The 27,811-nt window shown below is 40.3% G+C and overlaps 1 protein-coding gene across 1 annotated transcript; it reads right to left on the bottom strand.

The window, feature by feature from the left end:
* Positions 1 to 950: 950 nt before the first annotated feature.
* Positions 951 to 24,079, bottom strand: nudt14 (nudix (nucleoside diphosphate linked moiety X)-type motif 14). Its single transcript, XM_010882412.4, has 5 exons — positions 23,919 to 24,079; positions 9,289 to 9,332; positions 6,250 to 6,314; positions 3,698 to 4,010; positions 951 to 1,441 (listed from the first exon to the last, which is right to left on the bottom strand). The coding sequence occupies exons 1-5, from the start codon at positions 23,997 to 23,999 to the stop codon at positions 1,192 to 1,194; spliced, it is 753 nt and encodes a 250-aa protein (XP_010880714.1). The 5' UTR covers positions 24,000 to 24,079; the 3' UTR covers positions 951 to 1,191.
* Positions 24,080 to 27,811: the final 3,732 nt, after the last annotated feature.

Raw genomic sequence — 27,811 nt, 5'->3', positions numbered from 1 at the left:
TGTCCAACTCTCAGCTTCACAGACAGTGCTGGTATAAACAAAACGCATTCCCCCGGTCAGGTTCAAAACCACAAGTGGATGGTAAAACACAGCTAAGGGCTCAGGGTGCTGTTCCAGGAAGCTGGGTCAAGTAGCATGCTAAACTTCCTCCAACATGTTGCAGGCTAGGTTTTCAATTTCCCAAAACAAAAGCCCCCATTTTCCCTTCTCCATTCTACAGCAGCCCATAGGGGTACATCGTCCCTTGGTCTCAGCCAATTATCAGTGAGATTTATAAAGATAGGTAATATTACTTAAAATAGCTTTTTCTGGGAAGTACAATTGTGACATCAAAGCATTCACTACCATAGTGACACCCCTGGATTTAAATTTCACCTTTAGAAACTTTGAACGGGTTTAAAAAATACGACCATGATTAAACTACTAGCAATCAAACTACCAAAGTATTTCTTAGTCTATCCCAATACTTGTTGAAAGGGAGAGCATATTTTGTTCTACACCAGCACTAACTCACCTGACCATCAAGCTATTAATTCATTGATTCAGGTGTGTGTTAGTACTTGGCTGAGACAACACCAAGACACAAGATCGGAAAACACAGTCTTTGAGGCTGGGCAGATTGTAATGAAAGTAAGCAAAGGCGTGCCTGGACCAGCTGTGGTAATTCAACAGACCCAGCAATGGCTTGCTGTTGTATGTAATAAGTGCTGAAACTAAGCAACAACATTTTTGCATTCCTGGTACATGATCCAATGAACATTAGACAAGCAGCTCCTAACAAAAGCATTATCACGTAGCCATCTTCGAGTGATAGCACCTTAGACTTATCTGTCAGGACACAATATTATACATTTACAGTTAAAAGTAACAAAAAGTGCTGCTGACCACCAGCATAATGGCAAGTTTTCGAGGAATAGTAGTTAAGACTACTAGTAGTTAAGCCCCCCCCCCCCCCCCCCCCAAAAAAAAAGACTGTTACAATTGAGAAATAATGGTCACCTTGGGGACATAATTGGAGATGGGCAGAGATGAAAATGAAGGGTTGGGAGCAGATTGAAATTGTCCCTAACCACTGACACAAGTCTGATATTTTTCTCAATACCCAATGCCTGTGTGTGATCTGACCCCAGATCTGTGGTTAACTGCAACTTCTACCTCAGGGTACAGGGATGGAGTCAAGGTTAGGAAGGGTTAGACATTGGTGGAGATCTTGTACTTGGGCGACATATTGTTGTGGAACCAGATGAAGCTGAAGATGACACCCATGGTCTTGGGAATACTCTCGTCATAGGCGAAGGTCATGGCCTCGTGAAGCGGCACCTTGACCACCTCAATCAGCTCACCCTCCTGCGGTTTGCCACCGCCCTCACCCACGCGGTTTTCGTCTGAAACCTCTACATAGAACATGGTCTGCTTGGCTCCCGTTACACCTACGCCGGACCTGTCAAAAGAAGTGACACACACAAGGTCAAAGTTCAGGTGACGGGCGTGTAAGCCAGGTTAGTATTCCACACAACATTGTGAAACCCGTTGATTGGAAAAACAGAAGAGCATGCACAGCTCGGCCACAGGACCTACCAAGTTACAACTAAATGTTTCTCACAACGACAGTATACAAAAAACCCTAACTTGTAGCCAAGCTATTCAGGTTTCTTTTTTCACCTGGCTCTTCTAAGCAGGAAGTTATGTGGGTCAATGTATGAAGGAACACTCACTCGTTGTCACAAATATTTTGGTATTCCAGGAGCATTTTTTAAGTTTGACCAAGAAATATTCAAAAATGTAAAATCAAACGTCTTTTTAGCCTATTCTATATATCTGCCCAAAAGAATTAATTTTAGCCTATATCCTAAAAATGAAAAAATATTGGTTATTACTTTTGTACGTGGAGATGCATGTTTTTGTATGTTCTCCACGTACAAAAAGTGCTTTCATTTCTAAACAATGTGAATGAAAGAGCATTGGCCACTATTGTTATTTATTCTTTACTGAGAACAAATTTACAGCAATGACCTGGGAGCAATTAGGGTTAACATAAGGACAGAATCACATAATTTTAACCTTGTGGGCTCGGGATGTGATCTAACAATTTTTGTTACTGGTCGGATGCTGAAACAGCTAGAATACCTGCTGCCCCTTCAAAGAAGAATATCCCGATATTGAGGAATGTGGAGTGGCAATGGGGCTTGTGGTTACCTGTCACCACGGAAGTGCTCAGTGCTTCGAGCGAAGTACTTTAGTCAGGCACTCCCTTATAGGGGGCCATGTGGGTTAGCCGTGTGGGTAAAGTCGATTCCCATCTAATAAGACAGTGAAAACCCACACATAACAATGCCAACAGACACACCACCACAAGCTGCGGAGCTGGAGGGGTCAAATCAAAGGTGTGTTTTGGAGAACGGATGGCTTCACGTTCCAGGTGGAGGGTATAGAGGCAGGGAGGTGGAGGAGCACCTGTGTATATCTGCGGTTTTATACCAGCGTCCTGCAGTACTGACAGTCCTTTTTAAATGTTTCAACTGTAAGTGAACCTCAGCAGGTACAGATGGTTGGCACTCTGAAGGTCCTGGTTACTATTCCTTCTCTGGTATTATCGGTCATCATTTTTGAAAATATTCGACTAACATTGTATCATACTAGCAAGTGGAGAATGAAGATGTGGTTAAAGATCAATAAGCTGGATAAGAATGCTGCAAGCTAATGTATATTACATCCATTTCTTTGTGTAAGTGAAGTGTTAAACATATAAAAAGTAGGCCTTAAGTTATTATTAACTGTGTCGACAACGGGCAAGTCATCACGTGTACTGCAAAAGATTCTAGAATGGAACGGTCATTCATTGACAGGGAATTGTTGACTTACAGTTGCTGATATGACTGTATTTGATTCTTATGCAGCATGTTTGTGTGGACAGGGAATTGCATGTAAATGTTCTTGTAGGTATATTGGAGAACGCTGGGCTATGGGTCAATCTGCATGGTCAACACAAATACATGAAAATATAAATACATTACAAATGTAGGACCCTGCCAGTCTTGTTTGATTTGATTGTTTAAAGAAAGGTTTTGCAACTCCAGTTTTGTTTGGCGAAAGAATACACCCTAGATGGGCACTTTCAGAGCCCATCAAGTGACTTGAGCATACGATAGCCACAGGTCTTTTTATTTTTATGTATTCAAGTTTACGGCACACACCAAACCAAACTGACCCGTACTATGGTTTGGTGTGAATGTGTACAGTTACTCCACTGAATGTTAATAGTCAACAGTTGCCCATCCCTAATGGAAAAGTTCCACTGTGCCACTCCTGCCCAAGGGGCACTTCAAGCTTATGTAATGCTCTACTTATGAGGCTTCTTGGGTCATATTGGAAAGGTTAACCTTCGATATATCGGGCTATCTGGCTAAAGAAAAACAGCAGCTAGTGTCCTTGTAATAAAAATCCAAACACTCCATGTGTCCAAGATGCAGGTAAATCATACGACTGTGTGTGTGTTGGGACATGACACACCTGAATCACGTCCCATGCGTGTGTGCCAGCTGCGTGTACCTATACCCTAACCTATACAAAGCCATGGGCCTGTGGAGCCCCACAGCATCAGGCAAGACGCCACTAGAAGCAGCTCTTGGGTCAGTTCTGCATTTCCCTCACTAACGGGAGAGGGGAAGCCAGTCCACCACTAAAGCCATGCACACACCTGTACGAGGTGATTCTCCGCAGCTTGGCGACTGGCACGTCGTAGCCACATTCCTCCAGCACCTCCTGCCTGGCGATCTCCTCCAGTGACAGGTCAGCCTTGTCCACCAGGCCAGCGCACAACTCGTAGGTCATGCCTGCTGAGGCCGGGGGTTCGGGGTTCTCCCTCCCCATGGCCAACGCCTCCCCCTGAGGCCCACCGCTGGAGGTCTCTGGGGCGGCTGTGGCTGTAGCCCCCTCGGCCTCCTCCACCACCTGCTCGGCCGGTTCAGGGGCCTTGGGCTTGGTCCTCTCCCACTCGCACATGTACACGGCTGCAGGGCGACACGGTGAGATGTTGAAGCGGAGGACACATAAGGACGTGTGGATGCAAAGAGATTGCCACAGGTGTTACAGTATGGTGACTGAAACCTGCATTGGCACATTAAAATGGCAGAGTTCGTAACAAATATATAATCTATGCTTTCGTATTTTTGAAATAGATACCAAGGCTGACAATGTTCCTCTGAACAGCTTGGAAAGCATATCCCTCCAAACGGCTAAAATCCTCACTGGTGGAAGAAAACGCAGCACTAAGAGACACGCTAAATAAGCGGTACAAACTGCATTTTAAAATAAACATGGCAGCATTAGTCAAATTAGTCAATTTGCCATAATGCTTCTCAAACAAATCAAAGAGACTTGACACCCACCATGTCAAAAAAAATCTTAAATCGGTTTTGTAGTTAATAACATGATACAAATTTATTGTTTTTTAATAATATACTTATTTTTTATATTTTGTAATACAAATTCCTTTTTTATTGCATTTTTTTTTATCATTGCAATGATGTTTTGATTGAATTTCTTCAACTTTGGTTTGTAAGAGAAGGGTTAGTACAAAAGAGAAAAGAATAACCAATCAGAAATATTCTTAAGTGGTATCTAGACAGCTTAGCCAGTTAGTATTGAGTAGGATTAGGCCTTCAGGATCTGAAAAGAAGGCATCTGAAATCAGAATTGGACTTGTAATGGGGCAGGACTGTTTTGGTGGGGTAAATTATGCTTTAGGACTTCTAGAAGGCTGATTGATAAAGAGCGAAAAGCTAAAGTTTCCCTTGTTTGCAGACACTTCTTGATCTGACTGACCTCGCTATAGCACGTCATTGACAATTATGTTGGTCAATTTGTTAGCATACAGTTAAATCGAATGAGTCAAACGATCATCTGGTCAGCTTTTGTTGCAGCTTGCTTGCTGCAGTCGTCAATAAAAACAGTGTTGCATTCAAACTGGGTTTAACTTGATAAAATGTGTCTGCTGTTGGAAGTAATATACTAGTTTTATTTCAATGTGGAAATCTGTTTTGTTTTTGCAGTATATGTCTATTTTCTTTCTATCAGCCTGGTAGATCTGTTTTATAAAATATGCCTAGCCTACATGGTTATTGTCACTGTCTCTTTGAGACTCCAGCTGTCATGTATCCATGTCTGTTGTGGTTATGTTAGCACAGACTTACCATACATGTATCTAAGACACGCTGTGTGGGTGTTGCTGCGGTGACATTATTCTTAGCCCAAAGCACAGGCCAGATTATGTAAGGGAAGTAAAACGGTCTGTGTTCACACTCAACACTCACTGTGCGCTCCTTCCTTTTCTTTCGCATTCACAAAAAAAGTACAATAATCACCACCAATAGAGTTAGTGTACCTATTATTAAACCACATTTTCCAATGCACTTGGTCTTACTTTACTGTTAAATTAAACTTACAGGCTTAAAGGGTACACTTGCATAAAAATCACCTATCCAGCGCAAGGTGTAATTAAAAATGAGCCACAAATTTTAATCGGAATCAATATGAACTTTTTTATTTCATTATTGAAATCATTACATTATTTTAAAAGTAGCATAGACAAACAAGTAGGTTTTTTTTATTATTGAAAAAGAAGTTCATTTGGATCCTAAATTTGCTTACTAGTTTACCCATAAAATTATTTGTCGATAAGGTACATAATTATTGACTAAAGAGTACAAATCGGCATAGTGGGGAGAGAGCATTTTTGTGTCCAAGCATATTTTTCCAGAAGGAAATGAAAATAAAATTATCCGGCAATCTAATAAGGTAAGATGAAAAATTCTCAGATAATTCTAGCCTACAGGGCAATTCCATCATTATAGGTGTGACATTGTGACACAAAATCTAAAAATTGCCTCAAAGCAATGACAGATCACAGGATAATTTTTGAATGTACATTCTCTAACAAGTCACATTGATCAAACTGCTTACTGGGATATCCAAACACTTGGATATTATTTTGTGCCCTTTTCCTAATCTATGCATTAGTATTACTTTATCTTTAATGTCCGCACAATACTCTCTGGTCTTCATTTCCCTTTACATTCACAATGATCCTTTATCATGAAAATGTGACTGCAACTTTGGTTCACAATTGTAGGCCAATGGTAAGGTGACTTGCGTCCTTGTTAGGGCAGTGGATTCACAGTCTGTAGATACAGTTATGTTGGAGAATATATGATTTGATTGGTCAAGTGGAAAGGAAGTAAAGGGTACTACCTGGGCGGAACTGCTTGACCAAGATGAAGCAGTGCGAGGTGGTGTTGAAGATCAGCACAGAAACACTGAAAAGACGGAGCAGAGACAAAAAGATGGGATTATTTTCCTTTAAATTAAATCAATTTTTAAGGAGACAACCAAATTGAGAATCACAGAAGATATTGTCAAATATCAAAACTATGAAATAACACATATGGAGGTTTTAAACCGGTCAAAATAAATGTCATACTGTAGATTCTTCAATGTATCCACCCTTTGCCTTGACAGCTTTGTCTTAGTAACTCTAGAATCAGATTGTATAGGACATAACATCAAAAGGCTTGAAATAGAATTTTCAAGTATTGAAAATAAAAATATGAATACCTAAATTATTTCCAAAATTTTGTCTTTGCGATTTGAATTTGTATTATGAACTTAAAAAGATTGCATACATTATTTTGGCGTAGTGGTAATGAAAGGACAACTACATTTTATCCTAGGTGATTTTTCATAATGATGAGTAATGAATATGTAATGAATAGGTAAGTGGAAAAATCCTATTTTAAATACAGAAAACCCCAACATTTAAAAAATACTTTCTACAAGCACTGTATCTTCAATGCTTTGCTATGAGAATAATATGCTGTGGGCACTGATGAATACACTCCTGTTCAATAATGTTGGATGAAGGACTATCGAAGGTTTGGAAAGACCACTTGAAAGCACGTTAAGATTAATTCCATTTAAATTCAATCAAATTGGGATAAAAGCTGCATGCTTTTGTTGATTTTTGATTTTAGAGAATGTGTACGGGGGGGGGGGATTTCAAATGGTATTGACCTCAAACATGTTCCAGTCCAGTAACAGCAAAAGGAGGGGGTAGTCTACTGTATAACTAGGTCAGATCGGAGCTAAAGCAGGGCAAACCAGCCCCCGGCATTTACCCCTTGGCAGGCCCAGGCGTGTAAACTGTTCAGTGCCGCTTTCCCTGTAAAAACAGGGTTAATGGTTGACATCCAGAACATCTAAACATGCACTCTGGACAGTTCACACATTTTTATTTTGTGGCCTACTACGCATGGCTTCCGACTAGGAATGGTATAGAGCCTAGGATCGTACATATTGGCGGGTGGAAGCGATACTTCAATCGGAAGCGGCATGGTTGCTTAAAACTGCAGTGTCAGGTTTCAATTCTGAAATTACTTCATCCTTCCCTCAATCCTGATCAGTCTCCTAGGCTCTGCTGCTGAATCTCCATAGTATGATGCTCCCAGTACCGTGCTTCACCGTAGAGTTGGTATTAAATAAGTGATGAGCGGTACCTCATTTTTTCCCAGATGTAGTGCTTGGCATTCAGGCCTAATAGAAGAGAATCTTTATCCTCATGCTCTTAGTCCTTCAGGTTTGTCAGGAATTTTCTGTTTCACCACTCTACCATAAAGGTCTAATTGATCAATTGTTGCAGAGATGTTTGTCCTAGTGGCAGGTTCTCTCATATGTGCAGAGAAAATGACACTCTCTTAGTGGACACAGGGTTCTTGGTCACCTCTCTGACCAAGGTCCCTCTTCCCCAGTTCTAGGCAGAGTCTTGGTGATTCCAAACTTCTAACAAAAAAATACATTTTGAGAATCATTTGAGAATCAATTTATCCCAAAAAAATTTTTTGCGATATGACTATCAATTTTCAATATTTACAATACATATATTTGTCAGAGTTCTCTCTTCACCATCCTAGGGCCGATGGTGAAGACTAGAGCAGCACAAAGGACTACATCAGTTTGCTGTAGTGGCAGTAATGACCTGAACAGATGCTACTTGTAATAGCTTTACCTTTCACCTCCCCCGCTGCCCCACCACAGCATTAAAATCCCACACAATGACTTACACAAACCGCAAAATACATGCTGGAACACCAACACTCCAATAAAAACATATTCACTACAAAAACACTACACACAAAAATATACACACAAAGCGTTAAATTAAAACATTTGCATACAAAGACAAAAAGCTACAGAACCCAAATAAACAAACATTCACATACACACAAACAAGCATTTTAGTTTACCATTAAAACTAAAGCTACAAGCCTTAGTAATTTAAACACTCCATTAAAAATACTTTACGTACTATACTTTAAAAAATCCAACATGAACCAACAATTTTTATAACTAACATAACAGCCCACAAGCTGTCGTTTTCAATGAGAGTCTACTGAAGCGGAGAGGACAGCTAGCAAAATGTTAGACAATTTTGGCACCTTTTAGCATTATTCAGTCGGGAAACACCTACTCTGTCTTGTGCACATTATCTCTGCCAGTGCTCCATACTAACTTTTTTTCTCACTAACCCAAGATTATCTCAACTATCACAAACTCAAAATGAACCTCCCGAATTACACACATTTTGTTTTGACAAGGTGCATGTTTCTCTTATCCAATTACAGTTAAAAGTGAATAATAACCAATATCTAAGATGTATCTATATTCATAAATCACTTGAAGTAATTGTTGGACTGTCTCTCTTTGCATGCAACTCTCTCACTCAGGGAGAGCAGGGCTGAGCTAAGGTAGTTGTAGCATCAGACCGTTTACATTGCTCTCCCCCATAAAAGCGATTTGATAGAACTTTAAAGACTAGGTGAAAAACAAATGTTCTGTCACAGCAATATTTTTTCAATTGCACCAACTTTTCCCAGTAACATTAATGATCTCTCAGGGTTTGGTGGGGGAAGATGCAGACAGAGGTTATATGACAAATGATGTAGCCCAAGGGAACTTCAATCCTAGTGTTCGGAATAGCATGTGGGAGCCTGGCGTTGTGCTTTGACACCAAGGTGAGGTATTTCCCTTACACTGGCCACATCGTTTGTCAGGATTTAATAGTCATTGTTCAAAAGTGTAATAGGTCTTTACTTCTTGACAACAGACCTTTATGGACTCCGCTTACAGTAAAGGCAATCAGGGGGTGAGACAATTATTGAGTATGTGTTTGGAGCTCTGACACAGACTTTTCTCTAATACTAACAATGAAAAAGGTCAATGGCAGTAGAACCTCACCTGTCATGAGTTCGCATGAAGTCCCATGATTTCTTTGTCCCATTCTGTGAAAAAAAAAATAATAATACACTGGTTTTCATTCTTTTACATTCTGAAAGCATTCTGCATACAGGCATTTGAATTGGGAAAGTTGAAGAAAAAAAAAGAAAAACAGTAGAAGATACTAAGCATGGTCAGCATCTGGTAATCAGTACTTAAATGTCAAAGAAGAAATCCCTGGAAGTGATTGCTCAGGTTCTGGCAAAGTCATCTGGCACACATTTTGATCATGAAAAGAAGACATGCAGGGAATGTGGCAGCTAAGGAACCATTCTTCTGCTTGCTGCCTTTCTGTAAAAATATATAGTGTTTGTATGTAATAATCCCTAAAGATGTGTCTATCAACATACAGTAAATACAGGCAGCAGAGAATTTCACCTTCATTGCTAACCTCATCATGGCCATAGTCTTTTTGTTTTTTTAATGCTGCAGTTATGTAAACCTTTACGCCACACTGGTTTAAGTAAACCTCTGTTTGATTACTTTAAAACGCCTGGAGACAGGGAGTGAGCAAAGCACAGCAGCACAGGAGAGGGCATGCAGAAGAACACCACCATATTGCCATATCTAAGGCATTATGCTTGTGTGAAGATAAATGCTATCATATTTCAACACACCTCAAAACATTTCCACCTAGCATCTCAAAATGAAGTGTAACCCACTGTGAGCCAGACAACCAAGGGGGCTTAGTAATGGGTGAGTATACAGTACCAACACATATCACAGAAGAGAGTGATGCATACCCTGAGACCGGCTCAAATTGGGTCTGTGTTTGTTTTAGTAGTACCAGCCACGGTTCTTCTCCATGTTGTTTGTGAATAGGAAAACTACCAAAAGCACAAAATTGCATTGTGAATCTAGTTCAAGTGTACCTACTACATATGAATGTGTTTTAATTGAGCCTATGATAGTGATACATTGATTTGTTTAAAAGTTGGTGATTCATTGAGGCTTTTCTTCTAAACAGAAGGTAGTACACACTTATTGCCAGGTGATATTCTGAATGTAATTCATACCTTTCGATGCAGTTTATCCCCCTCCACCTACAACTACCATAAAACAGGACAGATAGTGTTACGTACAATTTCCCACACTGGTAAAACGGTTCAAATCCTAAACAACTCCTGGAAGCCAGTGGAGAGCATACGAGTGGGGTGACATGACAGAACTTGGGAAGGTTGAACACAAGATGGGCTGCGGCATTCGGGATAAGTAGCAGTTGTTTGATGGCATAAGCCAGGAGCACAACAAACAGTTTCAGTAGTCTAACATGGAGGTGATACATCGAAGTGCCTCGTCACAGCCAAAGCAAGCAGGCTCAGGTTGAGTTTTGCAGGGAATTCCCCACATCTAATTACTTCATTGCTAACTCAAAAAACAGCAGCACTGTGTTTTGGACAATTTAAGGTTGTCCGATTTTATAATGCGCAATTAGCAGAGCAATATCAATTGACAATTTACTCAAAACCTCACTGGTACGATATACCACGCAGCCCTGCACTCCTGGCAAAAACACTTAGATAAAAAATTCCAAACATTCCAAGTCCAAAAAGGAGCTCTGGATGTTTTCTCTCCAGACTGTTTTTTAAGGTCTTCACAGTGCCAACACAGAGCAAAACTAACTGGCATAACTCCTTACGTGTGTTGAATCCAACCAGAAGCCAACCTGGCAGTAACCACCCCTAAGTCTTTTCAACAGCATCCAAGGGCTCCAGACTACTATTCTTGATGTCACAGTTGGTGCAATGCCACTACTCTTCCTAAGCTATGGTTTTATCAATAGTTTGCCATTGATCATCCACCCACACTACTGATATGTATACAGACACACAGAAAAGGTTTTGTTAGCACGAATAATAACAACATTAGGTATTTTTCTCTGAGAAATGCTTTGGTAATGTTTAGGGGTGCTAGTGAAAAACATGTCCAAGGGTTATGGGTAAAGACAACAGGTTGCAGAAAATACATGATATTAATTTTATGATTACAGTCGGGTTACCGGATGGATGGTTAGTTCAGTCTGGTTAAGTTAATAGGCAATGATAATGATAAAAGAAGTTCATTCTCAAGCCAGACATGACAAGGTACTGCCTCATTGAGCACAACAGCGAAGCTTTGCAATTTCAGAAATGTATCCCTAGGTTATGGTCAAACAACTTTGGCAAGACCTAACAAGTCCCTGATCGTCAACATAATAGGCTTGATCTATTAATAATAGGTGAAGCTTGCATAACAAACAATGTGTATCATTAACCATGGGCTCCAGCATAAAATGAGAATGCAGAAAGAGTTTGCATACTGCACAAGCAACTGAAGCGTGGCAAGAGGGGTCATCTGGGTCATGTTGCTTTATGGTCCCCTCATTCATCTCAATAATAGCCTAATTCTTTTGGCTCCAAAATGTGGCGGGATTTCCATGTTGTGCTAGCAAGAAACACATCCAAGTGTTATGGCTAAAGCCCAGCAAAAAAAGGTTCACTATTTCTTAGCCATGTGAGCTTCAACAATGTCACTATCTCTTCTGAAAATATAGTCCTGAAATTTCCAGAAGGAAATAGAAAGTACATTAAAGACCTAGCATGCTTAGCATAGGCTAACCCTTTTAAATACCTTAGTAGGGGTATGAGATATTCAGAAGAGTAGAATCTTCTCTCAGACAGCCCATATTCAAATGAATATAAAAACATAAGCTCTCCAGAGGATAACTGGCTAACTTACATACAGTGAGAATAATTACCTCAGTATCATACAATGGACAAACATTCTACAAGTCTACCAAGCACTAAAGGGAAGCTGACAAGACAATAGGGCCTACTTGTGTCTTGGAAACAGACAAAAAATGTCAGGGTATAGGATGTGACCATACCTCAAAGAAATGTGTATAAGAGAGATGTGTGTACCTCAAATAGATGTCTGTAGAAGTGTGGAAATATATCCCCTTATGTATGTGACAAGAAAGGCAGAAAAGTTCAAAGGCACTGATTCACTACACACATGCTTGAATGTATAGCTCTGGAGGTGGAAATGTTAAGATCTGGAGGCCTGTTAGGAAATGAAACTGTACCTGCGTTAGAGGTCAGAGTTAGTATGGTTAGTATGATTCATCAAAGCACACTTTTTAAACTCCTCTACCTAACACTGAGCACATTTTTGCATATGCGTGACTTTGCCAAATACAAGGCAGGGTCAGACTCAGGTTTCTTAAGCATCTTAGTCAGCACCAGCCGTCGGTATAATTGACAGTAAATATCGCACACCATATTCAAAGGAAACAAAAAAGAATTCCAGGGGAGAACAGACAGCAAGTTCAAGCAAGGCAGGCACGCAGAATGTACGAAAAGCAATGACAAGCAAAGAAAGTGAAAGCGGGGGAAATCTGCTGCTCCAGCACATGCTACCTTACTCAAGTGAAATGAACATTACTCACACAGATTCCCGAATTAAGCAAAGGCACGCTTTGATGGACACTGCAAACCTGAGGTCTACCAACTCCATGTGATTACTGACAATCTGCAGAGAAATATTTGCCACAGTTTCCACCAAGGCCCAAGTCAACTGCTAGCTACTGTAAAAGGAGGGACCTAATGATACAACATCCGTCATTAAATTTGGGACTTGGCAAATATAGTAGGTCATCCTACCTTTCTCACTTAGCTCATTTATAACACACATTTGATTAAACACTTAATAGGCTCACATGAATACAGAAGAGCCATGGTTAAATCAAGTAATAGAGAGCTGCCAAAGAGAACAGAACACCAGGTGCAGTACAAGCAGTACTTACACAAGGCCTTGAGGCATTACACTTGAGAGATTAATAAACCTTGTCATTATTGATAGGTAACACTACAGCCATGCAAATTCACCACTGACGCCTCCTCGGTGGACTCAATCATCTACAATAATAGGGAAATCAGGTTCTTCTGTAATCCCATCAAGGTTTTCAAAAATCCTTTCATGGCAATGGTGTTTTAGGCAGGTTCTAGGCTGTCAGAAGCTGTCAAGGCACATCCAAGCTAATCGTAACACTAACCATGCACCACTTCCACTGGTGTCTGGAGTGCCACGCACCATCACAACTCCTATTGTCTCGTCAAGTTTTAATGCCTCTCTGAGGGTTTCCTTTGGAGATGGGGTGACAGCAGGTGGGCCAAGAGGGGTGCGAGAGTGGAATTATCCGAAGGGCCCTGGTTCACCTGCATGAGACAGCCAGTGGAGGGCAGGCAGGGGGGAGGGGATCCGGTTTTCAAAGCGTGAAACAATTAGCTCGAGAGGCGCACTGGGATTATCAAAGCACACAGAGTGGAGAGAGAGGTTAGCTCCAACACGATTAGGCCAAGTCCATTGGGTTCCCTAAACCCAAAAGGCAGCTGTATGTGCGAAAACTTGACATCCAACAGTCATACAATTGTTCATACAATTGGGTACTTCTGAAATATGTAAGCAGCAAAGTAGTTATGGGATTATATGTGACGATGTTTTAGAGTAACCCACTTAATTAATTGCTAAATAACCTTGCTTCTACAGTCTTCTTCAAAATGTCTCAGAAATTGTAGAGTAAGGCAAACAAGGCTAAAGTCAGGATACGAAAAGACAGACCCGTGTGTGAATTGGGGGCTGAGTTTGAGTGGACGTAAACGGTGCTTAAACCACCCCGCAGTTAATAATTCTGTGACCCTGGCAGCTGCAAAAAATGACAATTACCGTCATGCTGCCAGGTATAACCAAGGGTCTTCGCCCCCTCCATGAGTCATTCCATTTCCCGGGATTTAAAGCCAGCTACACACCAGGCGCCCTGCGAGTGTCAGCGGGTGTGTCATGTTGGAGTGCTGTAGACACCATTGATGTGTATTCATAGCGTGGGCCATGTGTCATACTGGCAGAGAGCGGTGTAGCTTCTCCAAAACCTCATTGGGGATTTAAGCAAGAGCACACTTCAGCCCTGTGCGGCACTTAACTACATAAAGCCTAGCCTAACATGAACAGGCAACTGTGAAGGTTGGGCGATTATTCACTAAATATCGTTGAGCTTTTTAAAAAAAATAAAAAAATTAAATGGTGAAAATAACCTTTGATTTCACAATATTGCTCATTTTGATATTTCATTATGGATGTAATTATAAATGCTGCACACTAGTGTAATTTTATTTGCACTATTCAGATTTTTTTGCTTAGAGAATACTATTATTAAAAGTAATACAAAACAAAAAATAAATAATTCTTGATCTCTTGCACTTTACGCTTAAACAGTATATAAAAAACAAAAGGTTGTCATTTTAAAGTATATATTAAGATAATATTGACAAAATATTTATTTTCTTTTCTTTTTTTATATTATACTGACGAACAATCGTGAATTTATTGTGATGTGAGTATTTGGCCATACCTCCCAGCCCATACTGTGACTGAATTGAGGTTCGTTCAATGGAAGACAACAGCCTCAGTAACCACCTTCACTAAAAACGATGGTCCAGAACAGCTAGGAATAAAAATGATCAAACATGGCCATGTAAATTGAGGCTATATGGAATAACTGACACCTGCTACCAAAGTAAACATAATAGGTTCTGGCAATATAACATACACCAACTATGTTTTTGGGGACTGTTATGACAACCTGAATAACACCCAAGCAGAAGCAATTAGTGTAGCTGGATCCAACAAATCCTTTACGACATAAAACATGAATGATCACCACTTGACAAAAGACAACATGGGATTTCTGAAATAGTCCACAGAGACAATTGGCTCCTTTGGGACAAAGAACTAAGGTGGTGATAAAACAAGCTATTCCCAAACTATTTCAAGTAGCTCTGAGACTTGTAATTAGCATCCACTCAGTGAGAGGAATACGTGGGAGAGAGGGGAGGGAGTAACAGTGAGTGCTGAATACGTGAGTGAATGAGGGTGTACACAAGAAAGTCAGCACAAGTCCACGCCTGTCTGCGCAGTGCAGAGGGAAAGACAGATGCAAATGCACTACATAGAGATGGAAGCCTGGGAAGAGACAGCAGTTATTTAGATTGAATGGGGTCCCGCGCACACGCACGCACACACGCACGCACAAATGCACACGCGCGCCTGAAGACAGAGTAAGGATGAAAGAGACGAGAGAACAGAGGGAGTCTTCCATCGTCTTTTGTCTTCCATCTGCTGTCTTTTGCAACAATAGGCCTAGCTCCCAAAATTACCCCCTTGGTCATTCTAAGTGCCTCCCACCAGCCTCTTAAGGGCACCTGAGGATAAGGCTACCCGAGGAGAGGGTAAATGCCCCCGCTCCACAAGAGAGCTCAAAGCTCTGTAACCCACCTCTCTGCCAGCCACTGCACACGGCAGGGCCTACCTTCAAATCTTCAATTACTCACCCAACAGGGGCCCTCAATTACATAGCTGCTTGATGGGGCCAGTCAGAACAAAAGCTCATCTCCTTTCCCAAAGGAACAATGTGATGCATTAATTGGGTCTGATGAGTGGGATTGTACATGTAGCCCTTGGCGGTCAAAGATATACATTGAGGCCGGGATTTAGAATTGTTGCTACCAAAAACATTCTTAATGTAACATGTGCCCCGACTGTTCCCTATGGAATTTCCTGCTGTCAACAAGCAAAACAGAGCAACCCATAAGATTCTGGTCCTTGGTACAGTTAATTATGCCATTGTCTAAACAAGGCTTCAGCACCAGTGGAAGAAAAACAGCAGCATAACATTAAAAAAAATCCACCACCATATTGCACTGTAGGTATAAGGTTCTTTTCTGCATACATGCCCTTCTTTTAATACCAAATCCACCTGGGTAAATAAAGCACATTTACCAATTGCAGCTTTCAAAAGAGATTTGCAGTTTTGAAAGTTATGAATGTCCTAATTATTGCCCTAACAGTGGTAAGCAATATATTTAGGATTTTACTCATTGGCTGACTTATGAAAGTCAACAACCATTGGTCTCTTTTCAATCAATTGATTTATTGGTCTTTCCCCAATATAGAAGATATTTCCCCAATTTTATGATATCCAGTGTGATTAAGGCCCTCCATCATTGCAGCAAATGCCAGCGGACTCCGGACAGTCAATGTAGAAATATGCTCACAAATATGCACATCCAAAGCACATTCAATGCCTCTCTATTTCTTCTTCCAAGCCACTCACTCAACCAGGAGGTCTGAACCGGAATCCTTATGTGCCCGAAGCAAAACGCTCTCCATCCTCACAGGCACTAAAGGTGCCACAAGGCGTCTCTAGAGCACAACAACGCAAGGCAGCCATATTCAATTACTAACCCTCCACTTGTACGGTGCTGTCCAATTGACCCATGGGCTAATCTAGAAGGATTTGAATCACACAGCCCCTTTAGCATCCTCCTCATGCACCAAATTAATCCAATCTCAAATTCATTTTCAATACAAACACTTCTGCTAATCTTTCAAGAACAATAATCATTTGGAGATGATTGTATTTGGTTTAACAGAAAAGGATTTCAGCCTCAACACACTATCATAGTGGAATTTACAACTGCACGAGTGATTTACTGGTCATCTAGTCGGCCCAAGCAGCATTGTTCACTGGAACAATCCACAGTCTCGCGGGAAGTGCTAAATAGGAAGTCGACACAATGCCCCTGATTGAGGGGGAAAACGGACCAAGCCAAGTCTCCATCGTTCACTGGGAACACTTTCTGATACAGCAACATCACCACCCTAAAGATGGTCCTATGGGAGGAGACCTATGGGCTTTGAGCATGTGCACAAAATGTGTGGTTGGCATCACTTTCGAGTTCATCAGGTCTCCACAATATTGGGGGGAAAAGAACGGGATTCCACGTTGTCTTTGGCTCCCATTCCATTGAAGGTTCGGGTAAGTACCAAAGGCATGTGCAGTCAGACTTCCAAAAAAATGTTTTCACATATTTCTTTTTCAAATAAAAAATAGCAATTTGAACACAAAAAGCAATATTTGATTTAGGATATGCGTCTAACAGTGACACTTTGTGCGCAACTGACCCAAAATCTCTCTGCCTTGTTATCGCGCTCATTCGCAGTAAGGCACTAGGTGTTGATTAACCAACTAGCCTCAGTTAAATTGTGCGGGATACCACATCACCAGGGCACCATCTACAGCTAAAACATATGTGTAAGTTATTTGGTTTATGATCTTAGAAAATAGGGAAAGTCTACTTATTAAGTATCAAAATCTAAGTTCAGACATAAAATAAGTAAAGATATTTAATTAAATATGTGAAATGTCTGGACTGGGTTTAATGGGTAACAAGTGTACCTTTTAAGTACATGGGTGTTCAAAATAAGCCCATCAAGATATACTGTAATGAATTGTTGTGCTACCAACATCCTAGAAAATCCACAGAATTACATAAATTGTGGACATCCTAAACTTGCATTTAAAGGAACTGACAATAGACATTTTAATGTCCTCAATACATGGTGAAGTTCTTGTTTTATTTGGAGTTCAACAAGTAACCATAACGAGTATACAACCCCGTTTCCAGAAAGTAGGTATGTAAAATTAGTGAGGATGAAAGAGGATGTAAAATGTAAATAAACACAACCCAATGATGGGCAAATCATTTAATATAGGGATAAATAATTTGCACATCATTGCATTCTATTTTAATTTGCATTTTACGCAGCATCCCATCTTTTTTGGAAACGGGGTTGTAGCAATTCGCAACTTTCACACAATCCATCTGTAAGACATGATTAATCTGTAATACGCTGAATGCTTTGCTAACAGGCGCTCCTTGACTGTAAACAAACTCCACATGCACAAGTATCCCAGCAGATTGGTGATGCTAACATTTCAACAATACCCTATGAAGCCCATGATGTCAAAACAAGCCTGTTGCCAAACATCTCTGACTAACAGAATACAATTTTCAACAGCCAGTCACATTGTAAATAGGAAATGAGCTGCACTTGGCATTGGAATAATTGTATATGCTATTTTTTGTGTCAAACAAACAACGTAGACAGCAAATCTATCAACGTTGTGTGCCAGGCCAGATCACACGGGGCATTGATTACATTGATTTTTTTACATCCTATTAAACGCATCCTATTACATCCTATTTTTATTTTAAGCCTACATATAATTTTTCTAGCAGGTTCCACAATGTTAAAAGTGTTTATCATTGTTCACCGGACTCGTAATTGCACTGAGTAATGTGGCCCCCTACTGGACACAATGTGCACAGCACTATATGCAGTTTCACATAGGTGTTAATGTTCGAATATTTTTCTAAATAATTAATCGAATTGAACACTTATTAAAATATAGTTTCAGGGGAAAAAACTGACAGCCAAGCAGCAGGTGACGTATTCGCCTTGTGACACTCCCTCACCCCTCTCCTCATTCCCAACAGCTAGGAAAAGGCCTTCAGAGGGGACCAGCAAATGCACACACACACACACACACACACACATTGACACTAGGCTGGGGTCAGAGGTCAGAGGGCCCTATCAACCACCTGTCTATCACAGGAACCCTCCTGGGCACACATAACGAGGCAGAAATGCTAGCCACGGAGAAGCCTGGTATTAGCACTCAGAGAAGGCCTTGGCAACAGGACGACTGCACCGGGGCCACTCCTCCATCTCCACCCACCCCCCCTCCAGTTTCCACATTGTCTCAACCATAAGCTACCTCAAGTGAGCTCCTTGGCAGACGGAGGGTGTGGGGAAGAAAGGGTTTCATGGGAAGCGCACATGGGTGGCTCCTCACCTTTATCTTGCTCATTGGGCCCCAATGCATTCATCACCTCCTGTCTGCCACATCTGCCTCCCCTCCCCTCAAATCCCATTTCCTGGGCGCCTATTGAGCGTGCTCAGTGGCGAGGGTCGCCACACGTTTTCCCATGGCCTCCTCACCCCTGTGCCTACCACCCCAGCCCACCCCCAGATAAAAAACAGAAAGAAAACATCCCCCGCTCACCATTGTCAGTGTCTCATCTGTTGTGCTTCCTCACGCACCCACTTAATCCAGCCCCCACTCTCTATTTTCCACACAAACACTACCGACAGCCTAAACACACACACACTCCAGTTAAATAACTCTTTACCCCCTATGATATTTCCACTCCACTCTCCCCAACACACATACACAGCTTTGATAAGCGCTTTCCAGTCCCCTGAGAAGTCCACCTCTGGGCCAGCCAAGACACTGGGCCATGTCGGCTCACAAAACATAGGTTGTGTCTTTCAGCTCTGCACAATCTCACTCACTGCCAGACTGCCTGGTTTATATTATTCCAGAGGTTGCCAAATTGATGGGGTCTTAATCTGGCAAGTCCCACCATGCCTGTGACTGATGATTTGGCTACCTCTAACAAGACTGGTTGATACCCCAAGGGTTAGTGTTGGGTCAGTCAACACTATTATAGCCTAGTAGTTTGCTCCCCAGGATGTTACTGTAAATATGTAAACATGTGAGAAAGTAAAAAGAATGAGTACATTACCATGAATACAAGTAGAATTCAGAACATGACAATTGTGTCTTATAAAGACTCCCTTGGTCTTGATACAAATATGTTACATTGAATATCATATAATAAAATTCTAATTTTTTGCAATTCACATTCTATTCTATAAACTTAGGCTACATTTGGTCATGGATCAAACTGATATTTAGTTAGCCTATCCTTTCAAAACTTAACCCAAGCGTGTCTCTTGAACACACACACACACACACACACACACACACACACACACACACACACACACACACACACACACACACACATACACATACACATATATCCTCAAAAACCAAGTTACTAATCACTAATGCCTGATGACATCAGATTTTGGGAGAAGCCCTATCTTCAGCTCCTAAAGGGAAAGGGTGGCTGCAGGTGGAGAGGAGAGTGGAAATGGGAGGGGTGTCGTGGCAGTGCCAGCAGAGAGTGGGTGGAAGAGCGCTGTGACTCAGTACTGCAGCTGCTACTTTTGAGACTCCTCAGAAGCAAAATTAGATAGTTTTTTTAAAAGGCAAAAAATAAAAGTACAACATTTATTTTTCAATTTTTCAATACAAAAACAATGGATCAGAACACAAGTTGTAATAAATATCCACTAAATCCTGACATATCTGAAGTAGTTTAAAGCACATGAATGTATGTAACCACTTCACAACTAATAAATCCACAGAGACAATATCACGAAATGTAAATTTAGAATGCAATTTAATAGATGGCATTTCTGAAACCAAACCATATAGTTACCACAAAACAGTGATGTGCCAAAACATGGTATAGATGGTGAAAAGCAAGAGAACAGCATGGCACTGTACCCTTCAAGAAGTGTAGAACCTTGCCAATGATGTTTCAAAATATATGGGAAATTATTCAGTAAGGTCAAGCTGAGCATACATTTTTTCCCCCCAAGTTAATTACTTTAAATACATGTATTTCACACATGTGCCAATTTCTTGGTTCTTATAGGTAAACAAATTTGGTCAATAAATCTTTCATATACAAAACACATACTTTTGCACAATGTCACATCCATAATGGATAATATAATATCCACCTTTCAGATTTTGTGTGAAAATGTCACATCCATTACGCTGCCGATAAGAAATGGCCCATATACACAAGTTCTGTATTATAGCACAAGAAAAACCAACCATCTGTTTTCAAATTATTTCTGAGATTAAGTTTAATAGCGATACTATTTCAGCCATAAACGCCAATGGCAGCAATAATGAACGTGCTGAAAATGTCTGATCTGAGTCTAAGCCAAAATATCACATATCGCGAGATTTTTTGGAAATTGAGCAGCGAAACACCACATTACTAGTTACAAAAAAATCTTAATAATTAGGAAACGTTACATAGCATACACATTTGTTGTGTTTTTTTAATGACCATTTTATTTTATTTCTATTGCTCAACCCTATTTTTTTTAACCCTAAATTGATGGTTTTATTTTATTAATGGCTGCTATTTGTTCAATAACTGCATCTAAACATCTGAATACGATTTCTAAGTAGCCTTAGATCTCCCCTTCCCAGATGTATTCAGTAAACACAGTTCATAGTGTTATCCTGCACAAAAAAGGGTTTAAATGTAACCAGCTGATTAAGCTTTTTTTTTATTATTATTACGAGGTGTAGTGGATTTCTGCAATGTTTGTCCTTAAGAGTATTATCATCAATGAGACAAAGGCATTACAAATGAGAAAGGTGAATGCACATTCAAATATAGAATCTCAATACTGAGCATATTGGATACAAAAACCTGTGGGGCTTGATGTCAGTAACATTGGCTGGAAAACAGCATTCCATACCTCCATTAAAGGGGGTGGGTGTTCATATAAATCCCTGTTTGGTGGGCTTAGAGTTCATCTTCCAAAATATGCAATCTGCAAAAAGCCACCACTGAACTACCATATGCTTATTAACCAAATCAGAACCAGGCCTCTGATAACTACATAGTCTCCTCTCCATCACTCTTATCCAACACTAACTGCTCAGCTCCTACCCAAATGGTCTATGCACGGTCGCAATTTTGTTCTGTCTGACCTACCACTCTCCCACCTGTTAAATCCTTCTCCCTTTTTTTTTTTCACCTGATGCTGCCTCTTTCCACCCTAGTCTCTTCCCTCTCCAGCTAAAGGCAGAGAAAATATTGAGTACAACTCAACTTCTGGATGACCCATCATTAATCCTTTACTCGCTCCTCACTACCTTGTCTTACACAATCTGCGGCTGAAGTCAAATGTCACACTCATTTTTCTTCAACCCCGGGAAAGGTTTTGCCACATTCTCCTCTTTCCACTTCCTTCCCCTCAATCGGTGCTCGGTTTGGATGATTTTCTCTACCACTTTCAAAAGAAGGTTGATGACTGCACATAATTCACTTACATACCTAGTCCACTGATCCCTCAGACACAATTTGTCTACACATTAACCTGTTTCTTCCTGCTTTCTCCCGATGAAATCTGGCAACCGTGAACTGCCCCCTAGACCCCACCCCCTCTTCCCCTCTCCAGAGCATCAAGACTTTCATTTCTTAATTCTCATTGCTGACAACGGGCTGCATCCTCTCCAACTTCACAATGGTGATATTATGAAGTGCATGTTGCTGCATACATTTCTAGACTGGAAATTTGCTTGAAGATGTTGATTAATTTATCCTTAACTGAGAGAGTCCGCTTGTGGCAGTCTCGGCACCATACTCTTTCGTTTACCATTACCTGTGCTTTTAGCCCTTAATAACCTGTGGCATAAAATTTGACATTTTTTTGTTGATTTTATATATATTACAAACTATTTTTAAAATCAACAGAAATAAAATTTATTTTTGCTTTTCTAGAATTGTTATTGTATCGGACAAAAAACATGTTGGTCAGGCATTTGTTTGTATTTGATATATTATAAATGTTTATCAGTGGTTAAAATCTATAAATAACAAGGGGGTGGCAGGGGTGTAATTAAACAGCCATGTGTGGCCACAGAGCTATGGGTTGCTGACAATGGCAGAAGTGTTATTAGAAGTAATAATCATGCAAACTGTAATTGCCTGTTCACACTGCTGGTTTGCCTCTGAATCTAAGTCTGTGCTGGTTGGTCCCTCGGCGGGAGACCAGATACAACTGGAAGTGGTGTTTAAGGACAAGTAGAAGGCATGCTTCCCAAACCATTCCAACATCACTTCTACAATGTATTGGCAATATGTAACCTTGTTTTTCAGACTTGCACAGTGACTAACTAAAGACCCGCTAGAGAACCTCCAACTAATGTGTTTTGGCAGTTTGATAGTATTCTAGTATCTCTGGCAGCTTCCTCAAATTAATACAGAGTAAATGTTGATTATAGTACAAATGACAACATCACACATCAGTACAATGTGTAGCAGTACTAAAATACATTTTATCACTTAAGGGAAGTTTGCAACATAACTACCATTCAGATATTTAGGGAAATATTTGAATACATTTAGGGAAAGTAAAATTTGAAGATGATTTGCGGACCATTACATACTGGTTGGTTCCCTGGTTTGATTTCAAAACAGTCATTGGTGCTGCAACAACATCCGACCACCGTCATAGCCTCTCTATGTAAGCTAGCTGAAAAGCTAGATGTGCAAGTAGCCATCTCTCCTGTCGACATCCCAATGTCCAAAATCACATGACCTAGCTTGCGAGCCAGAACTAGAAGTATAGCTACTCAACTTGCGACAACCACCCCTGGGTGAAGTCAGATATTGTAAACGTCAGGTTGTCAATTTCCGGTAACCTAGCTATGTTGCTTGCTTGTGTTAGCCTAATATAAAGCATGTGCTTATACTAGACAGTACAGTAATGCACTGTTATATCATACGTGCTTGAACATTTACATTTAATATAAATTCAAATAAATATTTGGTGGCACTGGTTATGCGCTGTTAATAAAAACGTTAATTCGATAAGTAGCCTTACTAAAATAGGGTGTACCGTCTTTTTATGAAGGTTACACCGTTGCAAGCTGCACAAAAAGCCACTAGCAAAATGAATGGGGGTTGGGTATATAGCCATAGAAAATAATGGTGTGCCCACAATTCAGGCTGGAAGATAAAACGTGAGTGAGCAGTTTGACTCACCTGGCTATAGTGAACCCTGAATGGTTTCAGATAATTGGAGTTGGTGCACGGAACGACCTGGATTTCATTTATCTGCTCCATTGTTCAAACTGCTTGCTACCCACCGGTGTTTCTCAACACAGCATATACCGCAGGTCGAAGTGGAGATTGACTACGGGCGCCTAGTAAGGACAAACTCGTTATTTAAATAAAACAAATCGCGTAGCAGGTTTATTTCTCTTTGTGCAGGATTTGAAGGGTGGCTGATGAATAGGCAATAGGCAGTGCATAAACCAAAGTAGTCTAATCTAAAAAGATTATAATTGGAATTACTTTTCTATATAATTTACTAAGCGCAGTTGCCCGTTGTCATTGAGTAGGTAAGCAGATCTCCTCAAAGGCAAGGAAATTTACCTTCTGGCTACTCCGAAGTTGTGTCCCTAGCAGGGCAATTCCTATCAGTCACCTGAGGGATCAACTAGGGGAGACCGGGGTCACACTTTTTACTCTTATACGTATTTCTCTGTACCAGTAAATCAGACAAGATACATTTTGGTATTAGTTCAAACCTTAACCGTAACTATAAATTATGAATTTTGTCCTCATAACATGTTTTAACATAACGTTTAATAACATGAAAGAAACTGAAACAACCAACCCCATCACCATGGGTGGGGTAACTCCAGGTTTTCACCCTGGTGGGGTGGATGTAACTGTATTAGTAGAAGCATGAAATGTTTCTTGAGCTAAAACACTTGCACCAGAAACTTTGGTAATAGTGACTTTTGACTTATTGGTGGCACTCCTTAGGACAAGGACTTGGCACTAGGTACTCATGCTGAACTTTGACTCATGCACACAGGATTTAGGACTGGACTTGGACTCTAGATTTAGTGAATCAACTACATCACTGGGTCTGCTTGACTAAACCAAATTAAGGTATTAGCAACATTTGCACACAGACATCCTACAGCACTTTTGAATCATACTGACAAAAGAAAGTACTCAGATTCTAGTTGATTGGAGTTGGTATTTGTAGCCAGCCCATCTGAGAAATCTCAGATTTCAAAAGACAGACACAATACTGTCTAAAGAGATTCCTGCAGCATTAAACCATCCTTGCAAAATATGTTATCCTAAATGTAATTAATTAAAATTGGGATAAATCATCATGTTTTATCTTCACATTGTTCTCTTTACTTCAATGACTCAATGACATCAACTGCTAGCTCTCTCTAAAATGTTGCTTGTGTTACCATTCAAATAATGTACTGCTGTGATATTCATGACAAAGTCCAAACACCTGGTTGAAATTGAGGAGAAAATAAACCAATGTTTGTGTGTTTTATCTGTCTTCAAGAGTAAGCTGTGGTGTTTATAGAGATGTCCTGCTTCTTATCTGGCCAGGGATCTCATGTAATACCTTCAAACAACATATTGAACTGTATGTGTGCTCCCTTGGTCTTGAGCATTCCAATTTCCTTTTGTTTGATTTAAAATTTGACTAATCACCTTAGATGTAATATGTTATGATTTGATTTTCTCATTAAAACACAGTTGTTGAAATGCTTTATTAGTGCAAAGGAGAGTGTGAAGACAAATTTGAATATTCATTTGCAGATTTACATTCTGTATCCAGTGTCTCTCTCGTTGCTCATTTTCTTCAGAACATTGAGTGACTTCTGTTAATCATTAGGTTCAGTATGACTAATGCCAATTGGGCTAAAACAAGCTTACTTTGCTTATCTGTTATTTTTAAACACAATTTTCTTATGTTCTTAGTCTGCAAATTTGAAACTTTGATTTACTAAGCTGCACTCGATTACATACCTAAATTAATTTGACTGTCGTTGTGCTTTGATATTCTCCAGACCTTATTGTAGAGGGAAATACAAAAATAGACAATAAACGGTCCCCGTTTATCATTGTTACAAAAGCGAATTTGATTGTGTCAAATACTTGGTATGCTGAAGGGCACTTATGTAGTCTGTCAGTTCTCTGTTAATCCAACCCTGTTTTTGATCAACAGGATCAACATTATTTGAAAAATACCACTGGGAAAAGTGTATTTATTTGAAAACTGTAGTGGGAAGTCAGACAGTTGAATGTCAGACTGTGATATTGTTAACTGTTAACCTGCAGTGTCTTTATTCCTGGTGTTTGAGACCAGAATATTTTCTAACTATAGAAGTAACAACAGAGTATAGCAATGCACAAAAACTGCTGTGAAAACGGTGCTACTAATGGACGATTTGGTTCCCAAGGGGGCACATGGAGAGCTTGTATTTGTCCCCTGGTCCTCAGGGCATAGTGAGATAACGGAGAGTTATCTTGAAACAGGTGAATGGCAGATTCCATCAGTTTCAGACCTCATGTTCACACAAAAGTATTTGCTCTTGTTTTGTTTTTTGCAGTTTGTATTGTTAACGTACAGAATTGTTTTAAAATACAATCTAGCACTGGGTAGATGGGAGATACATCCAGCAAATTGAGTTTTAGAACACCCCCCCAATTTTTAATTTTTTATTATTTGAAATTCCAATTAAAGGGGCATTCACAACTATTGCGCATAAAAAATTATTTTCTAAAACATGGCTGAACAGGTATTACCAAAAGATGCTTGCACAATATTGTTATACTGTGTTTAAATATAAAAAAGTGATTGTTGTATGCCTGGTCTGGGCAGATGCCTCTGGAACACGTGTGCTCCTGCAGTTGCATGGACAGTATCATGATATTTTTGTCATTGCATTACCATGGTCTTTTTTCCAATCTAAAACATAAGCATTTTAGTAATGTAGCAGACACATAAGAAATATTACAGGAGCAACCATGGTATTTTCCTGTGACTGTAGACGCAAAGCGATAAATAGAGGTGCAAACACATTTGTATACATCGGAGGGCTGTTTTGTTCTCTGTGCTTTTCTGGACTAATCAGATCCATAGATGTCACAGATTGCACATAACTCCATGCAGATCCCCCAGCTAAAACTCTTTAAATAAATGTAGCAGCTACAGATAAACATTTGCAATCTGACATGCTGTACACGGCCGGCTGGTTTTCTTTTCTACCTCATCATTAATTGACACCCAACCTGGTGTCACATGCCCAAATATGTCGCTTTAGGGTGCAATTAAACAAATGAACTGGCTTTGACGACCAGAGTTGGACACCCCTCTCCTAGAATGTCTCTCTGGCCAAGGGGAATAACATGGGGTTTAAGGCCAGTCTAAATGAATGCGTCAACGCGTGCGAATAAATGAAAATGATTAATGCTGCTATTTGTCTCTTTCCTTGAATGCCTTTTTCTTTTTGAGCCTCAGAGCAATAGCGTACCGTAGGTTTGTTGTGCACAGGCACTGTTTCCAATATAGCAATTGAGAGAATGCAATAATGTCATAGGAAGGATGCAGATACACCTTCCATTCATTTCAAATTGTGTAACTTGTGTTACTAGCTACTTGTCTGAGAATCGTGCCTCAGCTCGTCATACACACCAGTCATTACTAAGCTTGTGTGTAGTTTTCATTAGTACACATCCCCCCCCTCCCCCCTCCGCATCCCTAAATGGGCTGGTGACCCATGCAACTCCCGGGCTGAAAATGAGTCCAACTGGCTTCATCTCTAATATTCGCTACACAGACATTTACCTCCATCTTGAATCTGGGATCCCAGCAGCTTGAACACAGAAGCCAGGCATACTCTGGAAGGCACCCTAATCATGCCCTGAACTGAACCAATGGGATTCTGAGCAGGCTATGACATACCCAGTTGACAGCATTTCTAATCAGACATGTTGATGAAGTAGCATCTTCTACTCTATAAGCAGGCAGTGGCAACCTTGGCACTTTTCCCTGTGACCAGCTTGTCTCTGTTTTTATATAAACTAATCTATCTTGGAGTTCAAAACTC

This window comes from Esox lucius, chromosome 18, assembly GCF_011004845.1.
Source record: "Esox lucius isolate fEsoLuc1 chromosome 18, fEsoLuc1.pri, whole genome shotgun sequence".
Classification (NCBI taxonomy): domain Eukaryota; kingdom Metazoa; phylum Chordata; class Actinopteri; order Esociformes; family Esocidae; genus Esox; species Esox lucius.
Note: the sequence above shows the minus strand (reverse complement) of the source record. Positions and strands in the feature narration are given on the sequence as shown.